This window comes from Cajanus cajan, chromosome 6, assembly GCF_000230855.2.
Source record: "Cajanus cajan strain Asha chromosome 6, NIPB_CcT2T_4, whole genome shotgun sequence".
In the NCBI taxonomy this organism is placed as follows: Eukaryota; Viridiplantae; Streptophyta; class Magnoliopsida; order Fabales; family Fabaceae; genus Cajanus; species Cajanus cajan.
Window position 1 is genome coordinate 1,415,727 of NC_138522.1, and position 11,629 is coordinate 1,427,355.

The following is an 11,629-nucleotide window of genomic DNA, read 5'->3' on the forward strand; positions in this document are numbered from 1 at the left end:
TAATATAAAATTATTTAGTTTATTTGCATTAAAATTAACAAAATATATATATTTTTGAAATACATAAAAAAATAATTTAATAATTATATACTTACAATTATTTAATTTTAACAAAATTTGATATAAATAATAAAATAAAATATAGTCATAATATTATTCAATAATTGTCAGATGACTTTTTCTCAAAATTTATTGTTAGGTCAAAATTTTTTATCACAATAATTTAATAAAATGTTTTTATCAATATTAAAAAATTAGATGTTGTAATAAAATGTTTATATAAACAATTACGATTTATAAAATTTAATCTATTAAACAAATTTATGAATCTTCTCATATATTCAAGAGTGTTCCAACTTCGAAGTGTCCATAATGCACCTGAAAAGTCACACAAGCCACGACCGCATTTGAGAGTGTCCCATTAGCCATTTCTGCAATTCGTAAATGTTATACATTGAATTTAAGAATAAAATACACAAGCAAATTGAAGAAAAATAAATAAATAAATTCGATTTTAATGCACCTATTGCCTATTGCATGCTCCACAGAATTACCTTGTAAAATATATATCTTTTATTTTATTTTATTTTGACTTTTTGGTGTATGTGGGGGAGCATTGTTGTTTAATTTCTATATTTATTTACTCAACACTGTATCATGTTATCATAGCTTCTATGTTCCATGTTTGTTCTTCATTGCTTGCTTCCACTTTAGTTTGAGTGAGACATGGAAGACCGAGGTTACACTTTAGATGGCACAGTGGATCTTAGTGGACGCCCCGTGCTTTCTTCTTCAACTGGGAAACGGAAAGCTTGCGCTTTCATTCTTGGTAATTTACTTGTGACCTTTTTGATTTAAGTAAAGAGAAGGTTGGCATTGGTGTAATGAAATGTTAGAATGCTATTACACAACACAAACACAAACACAAACTACACATTATTACTGTATTGATGCATTATGCTTCTTGCAAACAAGTCATGATCACTCTCTATTATGACTCACATGTCTGTGTTTGTAGCTTACCAAGCATTTGAAAGATTTGCCTACTTTGGGGTAAGTGCGAATTTGGTGATTTATATGACATCAGAACTCCACAAAGACTTGGTATCATCAGTGACCGGTGTCAATTACTGGTCAGGCACTGCATGGATAACTCCAGTACTTGGTGCTTACTTAGCAGATTCTTTCTTAGGTCGCTTCTGGACAATCACTTTTGCCTTGCTCATATATGCCATAGTGAGTTCAACCTTTTTTTTTTTTTTTTTTTTTTTTTTTAAGAATGTATAGTTATATACTTCAAGAAAATAATGTAAGCAACACTCACTCTAACAGTCTTTCTAATACTCTCTTTATTATTGAAAATAAATTACAAATTTTAGTGAATCTTACTAATAAATTAAAAAAGAGACTCATTAAATAAGTTATAAGACCTATAAAATTTATGATTTTTAATTGATTTTAACCAAATAGTGTAAGAAAGTGAGTATTAGAGATTGATGCTAACACTCTTCTATAATTGAATTGTCCAATCTTGATATGCACTTTCAAAAATCATAAAACCTTTTTTTTCTTTGTTAACTTTTGCAGGCTATATGACACATCAACTAGTGTTCCTATTATTTTTCATTTCATGTAATAAAACCTTTATGATCAAATGTCAATACATCATAAATCTCAATACAGTGACATTCATTTAAACAGGGAATGGGGCTTCTGGTAATTACTACTTCACTGAGGTGCTTCAGAACAGTGTGTACAAATGGAATTTGCAGAGAAGCATCATCCTTAAGGCAAACATTGTTCTATTTATCGATATACACCATAGCAATTGGCAGTGGCGTACTGAAGCCAAATATGTCAACTTTTGGTGCTGACCAATTTGACGACTTCAAACTCAAAGAAAAAGAGCTAAAAGTTTCATTCTTCAACTGGTGGTCCTTTAACACTTCCTGTGGCACTTTGGCAGCCACTTTGTTTGTTGTGTACATTCAAGAGAGATTTGGATGGGGACTGGGGTATGGCATATCATCAATTGGTTTTATGCTTGCCTCTTTTACCTTCTTTATGGGCGTCCCAATATATAGGCACAAATCCAGACAGGGAAAGAGCCATGCAGAAGAGTTTTTCAGAGTCCCGGTTGTTGCTTTCAGAAATAGAAAGCTTCAGCTTCCTAGTAGCCCTTCAGAACTGCATGAGTTGGAGTTGGAACACTACAATGATAGTGGAAAACGACAAATTTATCACACTCCTCGTTTCAGGTTCACTACTCTCTACTCAGCCCTTGCTTTTACTTGTTCTAGTTTTCAAATTCCTTGTCAGGAGATGTTTTAGTTTCTTCTCTCAACAATCGACTCTAATACTTAAACAATGCATTAAGATAACGATAAAACTTGGATAAAGTTTCTCAAATACTTTTAGTGTTGTTTTTAAATTAACATTAGAGTTTTATCTTGGTAGTTGACTTAATCACTATTTGCATTGAATGCTAATATTGATTTTTGAGGTGAAATTTTAACTTTATGGAAGAACAACACAAAAAAAAAACAGTTGAAGAATTACGGCTAAAATGGTTGCACATGAAATACTTGAATTTTTGTTTGAGATTTACAAAAGAACAAAATTTATATATAATTTTTTAAAGTATTTATGATGTTCTCTAATCAAAATTAAAATTTTATGTTGATAATCGATATAACAAAGGATTGAATTGAAGATTGATACAAGTTATTTGTAAAAGTAAAAATCAAATTTTGATAAGAAAAAAAAAAACACCATATAAGTTTTTTCAATTACAAAATGCTTGTTTATATGAAGTGCTAGTGTACATACATGAAGAGACAAATGATAAATTTCTTCAGTATTACTCCTTGAATTAAATAGCCAAATCAAATCTGTGTGAAGGTTCTTAGACAAGGCTGCTATAAAAGAAAGCAAAGAAGGGACCACAAACCCCCCATGCACAGTGAGTCAAGTAGAGACAAACAAGCTTATCTTAGGGATGCTTGTAATATGGTTACTAATCATAATTCCAAGCAACTTCTGGGCAGTGGAAGTAACAGTGTTTGTGAAGCAAGGTACAACAATGGAAAGAAACCTTGGCCCCAACTTCAAAATACCAGCAGCCTCCCTTTGGAGTTTTGTAGTGGCTACCATGCTTATTTGTCTCCCCATTTATGATCACTACTTTGTGCCATTCATGCGTAGAAGAACCGGCTACCACAGAGGAATCAAAATGCTTCAGAGAATTGGCATAGGAGTTGCCATCCAAGTCATAGCAGCTGCAGTTATGTATGCTGTTGAAATTCTTAGAATGAATGTCATAAAGAAGAAACACATAGTTGGAGCTGAAGAAATAGTTCCTATGAGCATATTCTGGCTCTTGCCTCAGCATGTTCTACTTGGCTTTGCAAACACATTCCTTATGGCTGGATTGCTAGAATTCTTCTATGATCAGTCACCAGAAGAAATGAAAGTCCTTGGCACAGCCTTCTACACTAGCACCATAGCTGCTGGGAAATATTCTAACAGTTTGCTAGTGACTGCGATAGATAAATTTACAAGGAAAATAAGTGGTAAAAGCTGGATTGGCAACAACCTGAATGATTGCCACCTTGATTACTATTATGCTCTTCTTTTTGTGATTTCTGCGCTTAATTTTGGGGTCTTTCTGTGGGTGTCAAGTGGATACGTTTACAAGAAAGAAAGTACAACAAAGGTGAATGATATTGAGATTTTGAGAGAAATGCAAACAGAAACACTGGTTGGAAAAGCTTGAGCATTAGCATCTGTACCATCCCCGATAAATTTCAAGATGGTTTTGCTGGGAAGCTTTGGTTGATATCTTTGGTCGAACACGTTGAAGGTTGAGGCGAGAAGGGATACCAAAGGATCCGGAGTAGGCACTTCCTAATATAAATTACCTCCTTTTCAAAATAAATCTGTTATAGAGGGTTGTAACTGAAATAAAATCTTATTTTTAATAACCAAATGTTACGGTATTAAAACTACCTTAAAAAATCCTGATATTTTTGGGGCCCATAAGACTCATTAATAAGTAAGTATAAAATCTTGAACCCTAGATCTAAGAGGATGAATTACACTCTTGAACCCTAGATAGTACTTTATTTATATAAATAAAGATTTGGTTTTATTATTACTCCTAGCTATATGTGTATATGTGTTGTTATCCAATTTAATAGTCTCTCTCTTAGTTGATCTATATTGCTAGTGCGATTTAACAAAGTGTAAGGATCATGGCGGATCGTTACATTTTGTCTTAAAAAAAATTGTTAATACGTTATAATTGCTTAAATTTTCTATCAATCAAAATTTAAATTTGTTCTCCATTAAGTTAATAAAAATATAATTATTTTAATTATTATCTTTTCATTAACTATTATTCATTATTGGTTAGGTTTCGTAACTCTTTAACAATAAATTGTGAAGAACTCATGGCGAGCAAGTATAAATAATACGAAGGCAATAAATTGTGAAGAACTTGTGATTAATATGGGTTAAAATCTGTCTGGACGAGTATAAATAATTCAAAGACAAATTCGTGATTGATCGGTTAAAATTTAACTAAGCGAGTATAAATAACTCGAAGACAAACTCATGATTGATCGGTAAAAATCTAACTAGGCGAATATAAATAACTCGAAGACAAACTTTTGATTGATCGGTCAAATTCTGACTAGGCGAGTATAAATAACTCGAAGACAAACTCGTAATTGATAGATAAAAATTCAAATAGGCAAGTATAAATAGCTCAAAGACAAACTCGCGATTGATCAATTAAATTGGATATGGTTAGTATCTAAATTGGAATAACAATAATAAAATGATGTTTTTAGGAAGGGATATATGGCAATTTCATCAAACCCCCTTTGCTTTCTAGGCTTAGGGTTGGGGGGAGGGGGGGGAAGTGTACCAAGTCAGATAAATTTCGATATGGTTCTATTAAGAGATGCCAAGCGTCATAACTATTACTCAAGCCCTTTCACCTTCTAGACTTAGACTTGGGAGGCAAGTGTACCATCTTGGATAAATTTCGAGATGGTTTTTCCAAGAGGCTTTGGTCGAATATATTGAAGGCTGGCTAAGCTGAGAAGGGATACCAAAGGATCAAGAGTAGGCCGACTTTTTAATTTAAACTACCTCCCTAAAAGGATATTAGAATAAATCGATTATAGAGGGTCATATTTGGAATAAAATCTTATCTTTAATAACCAAATATTACCATATTAAAATCACCTTAGAAAATTCCGATATTTTCGGGTCCATAAGACCTATGAATAAGTAACTATAAAATTCTGAATCCTACTGAACGAATTACACTCTTGAATCCTCGGATTTTGATGGCTTATCTAAAATAAACCCTAGATTTCCTCTAGATCGGAACAATTTCTGATACAAATCATTATCAAATGGAAATCCTGGCTTACTAATAATGCCTGAAACTGTTGTTGTAATTAGTATACTGAAATTTGTGAACAATAAGTGTAACTAGTACCTGCCCATCAAGAAATAAAATAACACTGTAATTAGCATCTTCGGCTACAAATGTGCATGTTTACTTGCGTCATTTCGAATCCAATCCACGTAATTCAGAAGTTATTGAACGTGGTTTTGATGGTTGATGTGGTTTGTTGAAGTTATTCCTAACACGTTGTATATCTTATCACAAAAGCATCTAGGCATCTAAAATCATTATACATATTCTCTTTGTCCCATACTTCACCTTCTTTACCATTAATATGAACATGTAGAGTAGAGTAGCATAATGATGCAGAATATGTAGGAATATATATAATGGCTTTTAAGTTTTTTTTTTTTAAAAAACTTTTATAATGGCTTTGATAAGATATTCATACCATTATATTCTCTTTGTAAAGCATAATTTTAAAAAATCAAATATTATTTTGATCACAATATCCTTTAGGATGCATGATGAGGATTAAATCATTTATTTTCATGAGTCACTAGTAAGTAATTGGTGTGTGTGTAATAGTGGCTTTTTGCTTGTATGTTTTGTTTGCAACAACTTATGAAATAAGAATTTATAAAACATGATGATGATATAGTCGATTTATAAAACATGATAATGATATAGGTGACTATGTGACCCACTAATATTGACTTCCGAAAATTTAAAGGCAACGAAGAAGACTATTTATAAAAATAAAATGGTATTGTCGACTATGTTACCATTTTCATCAACCGGACGTACAAAAGGATTTTTGTGAAAATATGTAACTTTTTCTAGTCTAATTATATAGCCTATAATTTTCTAATAAATAGGTATGCTTATATTTCAATTTTTTATGCCGTGTTAGTAGGTGACATTGAAAACACTGATAGTGAATCATCGGGTTACTGAGGGAGGTGATCCTACAATTAGGGAATAATTTCTTAATTTCTCAGAGGGTGTGCATACTACAACTTTCTTATTTCAAATATGAGTGTAGCCCAATTGGTTAATCTTATGACTTTATTTTTATGTTTAATTTGTCTATAATTCTCTTTACAGACTTTTACTTTTTCTTATTTTCAAATACTTTATCTTTATTTAGTTATTTAGTTTAAAAAATAACATTTTATTAAGATTGTGCATTTAATTTGATTTTATGTAGGATTTTAACTATTAAGATTGATCCAGTGATGAAAGAATTAGGGTGATATGCAAAAGGTTTTAAATTTACATTCTATTATAATTTTTATAGATAAAAAAACGTAGAATTTTATATTTATGCAAGGCTTTAATTTTTAATTTGAATTTTATATTTAATTAATATTTTCTTAGTTTCTTCAAGTATATTGTGAAATGGAGACTTTGCATAATAAGTTACTATTCTCAAATTATTATTAAATTTACTAATTATTAAATGAGGTAGAGTTTTATTATTCTTTTTTATTCTGTGCTAGATAATATGCTTATATCTTTTGTTATTATTTTAAATAATTTTTATTGGAAGCTTAATAATATTTTCCATCTTATAAAAAATAAATAAATTATATTATACTGTTTATTACAACTATTACTTTGTTTATATTATTTATTTTATTATATCACTGTATTTTAAGATATTGATAATGGATTTGTATGAAAATATTGATGAGGTTTTTGATAACACTCCACTTGGCAAGCGGACTAAGTTTCGTTGTAGAAATATAGTATCGTCCTCAGGAATTTGAGAATTTAGTAATTTTTACTATAATGATTAATAAAGAGATGTTGATATGATTAAGAGTGAACTAATGTGAAGTAAATTTGAAACAATAATGCAAAAGTTATAAGAACAATTATATGAAACAAGGATTAGACTCTGGAGCACTTGCTAACTCTTAAATTCTCTTAAAATAAATATGATTTCAACTTCATGACTTCCACGTTCAATTAGAAATTCAACAAGATCCCTCAAAGTTGAATCTTAAAGTGATTAATCTCAAACATGATTCTTCTATGTTTTGAGATTAACACTTTGCATTAAGAACAATGACTTGAACAACAGTGACTAACCATATCAAGTCTATCCCTAGAATAAGAAATGATTAGGTGCAAGATTTAGTTCGGGTTTTCAAAAACGTTTTCCAACAGGATTCAAAAACTAAAAATTCATACAACGGGTGATCAAGCCGATATAAGCATTAAAAATATAATCAAGCACAAGTAACGAGGATGAAATACATATATATAGATTTAAGAAATAGAAAAGTTAGTAGTTACACCAAGATCAATCCTCAAAAGGTTTAGCCATACATGGCCATTACAAGATTAGAGGAGTGAAAGAAGAAATCACAAAGTAAAAGATGAAGAAAAGGGGTTGACCTTCGTTCCCAAATGATCCAACTTCCCAATCTTCGTTCTTGCTCTATTTTCTCCTCTTCGTGGTCCCAATCCTGTTTTTCTTTGTTTGTTTCGTGATACCCTGTTTTCTCTTTGCTTTCCCTTTTATATTAGCTTCAAAACAGGGGACAAAATGTGATTTTTCTCTCACCGCTACAGTTGTGGTTTCATGGCTATGGCTGTGGAGAGTTCTTCATGGTGAAGTAAGCTTCACCGCTGCAACTGCGATTTCACAGCCATAGCAGTGGAAATCCTTCAAGCTTAAGGAATCTCCAATGCTGTAACTGTGAATTTCACAACTATGGCTGTGACTCTTTATTGCTTTTGCTGGATCCTTGGTGTTCCATGGCTTTAGCTGTAGACTCACAACTTTAGCTTCAAGTCTCTGTTTGATTTTTTTGCTTCCCAGACTTCCACAGCTATTGTTGCATAACCATAACTATAGCTGTAACTTTCTAACTTCCTGATTTCTCCATAAATTTCCACAGCTTTAACTTCAGAACCACAATTATGGTTGTGGAACTCTGTCTTCTCAAATTTTCTGCAAAAAGGGAGGGAAATCATTAAATTTTTTCTGCTACTCTTTTATCTATTTAATATAACTTGATTCTTCCAATTTAGGGGTAAAATATGGTGTATATATATATATATAATTTATCTAAAAAAGAGTACTAAAAGTTGAGTATAATTCATGAATAAAAAACACTCAACAAATACTAATATGTAATGATATTTAAAAGTACGCAATGTATTATCATACTAATTAACATAGTGAAAGTATGATGTCAACTTAAGATGTTTGTTTTTCATTTTATTTTATTTTATAATTGGTTAGAAATATTTCTATATATATAATATAATATAATGTTTGTTTATTTTATATTTGGATAAAAGTATTTCTAGATATAATATAATATACGATTAATAGGAGAATGCACAACATGAAAATTAAATAATTGGAAAAATATATAATTAAAGTAATTAATCATTTCAGTAAAAAAAAGAGTAAATCATTAAATAAATTTTTTTTCATCAGATTTAAAGTTAATTAAAAAAACTAAAATTATAACAATCTAAAAATAAATTTTTATCCATGAATGATAAAATATATATATATATATATATATATATATATATATATATATATATATATATATTCACATTTATGTCGTTTTACATGAATGATAAAAAAAAATATAATTTGAGATTTATAATTAATTTAATAAATAATTTTTATTAAATACTCACAATCCCTGTTTTCTGTCCCTAAGAAATACGAAAGATGTTTCGGTAACGATTTTTTTCTTATTCAGACGGCCGTAGTTATTAAAACTGAATTAGAGCAGCTGATTCGACCAGTCAGGTCATTTGTTGGACAAGATGAAAAATGAGTGCATCACAAAATCAATCAATAATCGGCCTAAAGTCCTAAACTAGTGTAGAAAATTGATTGAAATGTTTCTTCTTCTTCTTCTTTTTATAAAATATTGTCAAGCTTTCTTAAAATAATTGAAGGTTCATATATGAGATCCTTAAATTCTTCATGTTAGATTGGATTCAAGTCATATATTATATATAATTAAAAAAGAAGACTTTATTGAAAATGGTCACCCATAAAGAGATTTTTTTAAAATAAATTTCTTTTTTAAGTTAAAAATTAACTTATGTATAAGTTAAGTTAAAATCAATTCATATAACTTCTTAATTTACAGTATTGATTCTAAGTTCTAGCACACACACATAGAAAGCACATATTAATACTATTTTTATATAAGAATAATAATGTTCAATCTCTATTTTAAAATTAAAATAAGTTGCTTTAGATTAAAATATTATAAGTAAAATTATCTTATACTGTTATCAACATTGTTAATTCTATATTATCATCTTCATCATTTTTATTATTATAATTATCATTATTATTTTTACTATTGTCATTATTAAGGTCAATATTGTCAATGCTATTGTCACCTACTTCAAATTTATGCTATATATCATGATAAAGTTTTGTTGATTTCTGCCTTTATTAAATAGTTAAGTTTTATACGGGTCATTATTCATATATTTAATTTTCAGTTGATATATCTTTCACATTTCTCATTTGAATTTTCTTTTTATACTCCGAGAATGCATTCTCTTTCATTATGTAGCACGTCTTTCGTGGTCAATTGCATTGTTTGTAAATATATGGTAATAGTATTTTATAGTTGGGAAACTATATATCGAATTAATAGTTGAGTCAATGATAATATCCCTAATCCCCCTTTCCAGCTCAAAAAAGAAGAAAGTAGTTTAGATGAGTCTTAAGTAAGTAGTTCTAGAAAAGGCAATAACTCTCTTTTGACCTTTTAAAGGTTTTATAATGATCAGTGAGTGACCAAGGAACAAGGCATCGTTTTGCTTTAACATGCAGCGTGAATGAGATCATTGTGAACTTTGACTCTTTCTAATGGTAATGTGAACCCAATCAATTGGGTGAGATGCTTCTTTGAACTTAGAACTCAATTAGGTAAAACTGACAAGTATATGTGTGCAAAGTTTCGTATTTTAAATCTAGATATTCGTATATTATATATATGATATACTTTTGAATTTAAAATGAAACAATTTAAAAATATAAGAGAGATAAATAATTAATTTATATAAGATATTTAAGATAAATTTAATCATTCATACACTGTCAGTGTAAAGTTTTTTACATTGGTAACCAATCATATCTTTTAAATTATTATTTTTATTAAATAAGTAATTGACATGACATTATTAAGAGATATGATTGGTTGTCAGTTTACACTGACAATATATAGGTGATTAACTCTTTAAAATATATATATATATATTTATTTAAAAAATTATGAATGAGCAACTAAGCTTAGATAGGAAGAAAACACTAAATCTTGATGGAAAAATAAAATAACTTGGATAGAAACAAATTAAAGAATTAAACAACTAAAACCAAACATGTTGGTTTATTGGATTACAACTAAACTTGAGATCAGAAAGCAATGTATCAAATTCAGGTTTTATGAATAAAAAGATGTAGCTAAGAAGGAAGATTTAAAACTTATCAATACCCAAAAAAATATCAAACAACTTAAACTAAAATGTTAATTAATAATTTGAAAACTTAAAAAAATTTAGAATGATGGTAAACAACAATTAATGAAAATTGAAAATCGTGTGTCTTTAATTAATAAGAAAAATGTAAGAGCGAGTATTTTTCGTATTTTTCCTAAAAATTAAAAAAGAAAATACCCACACTTAAGTCTTAACAATGGATAACAATTGTGATTTGGGGGGAGAGAATTAAATTTTAAAATTAAAAATTAAAAAAGAATTAATTCAAAAGTATAATCAACTAAAACTTGAAATCAACTAAATCAAGGATCTATCTTAGTTAATTGAAATTAAGGGTTCATCTAAGTTGATTACTTATAAACTTACATATACTAAATTCAATTCATATAGATAAAAAAAATTCCAAAGTTGAAAAATAATTATTCAAAAAGTGTAAACTACTAACACTAAAAGAGAAGATGAAATTGTAATTTAAATTATTAAATTTATGAGAGAAGATGAGATTGTAATTTAAATTGTTGAATTTAGGAGAAAAATAAGTTATATAAAATAGTTTTACATTCAATTACATACTACTCTATATATAATAAATTTATTGACTTTTATAATATATAGCTAAAAAATCAAATATTAGACCCTAAATGCCAATAGTAATTTATAATTGGTTAACAATGTAACAACATTTTATACTTTTAATAGATAGCT

The 11,629-nt window shown here is 28.9% G+C and overlaps 1 protein-coding gene across 1 annotated transcript; it reads left to right on the forward strand.

Annotated features, from left to right (window-relative positions):
- The first annotated feature begins 522 nt into the window (after positions 1-522).
- LOC109796010 (protein NRT1/ PTR FAMILY 5.1) lies at positions 523-4,162 on the forward strand. The gene is made up of 4 exons (XM_020355607.3): positions 523-829; positions 1,019-1,236; positions 1,702-2,258; positions 2,902-4,162. Exons 1-4 carry the CDS (start codon positions 727-729, stop codon positions 3,773-3,775), a joined length of 1,752 nt encoding a protein of 583 aa, XP_020211196.1. The 5' UTR covers positions 523-726; the 3' UTR covers positions 3,776-4,162.
- Positions 4,163-11,629: the final 7,467 nt, after the last annotated feature.

Bases quoted from the DNA above. Each gene is read 5' to 3' on its own strand.
- LOC109796010 (XM_020355607.3), top strand. From the start codon at position 727: ATGGAAGACCGAGGTTACACTTTAGATGGCACAGTGGATCTTAGTGGA. The intron at 830-1,018 runs GTAATTTACTTG...CTGTGTTTGTAG, and splicing joins AGCTTGCGCTTTCATTCTTG to CTTACCAAGCATTTGAAAGA. The intron at 2,259-2,901 runs GTTCACTACTCT...ATCTGTGTGAAG, and splicing joins TATCACACTCCTCGTTTCAG to GTTCTTAGACAAGGCTGCTA.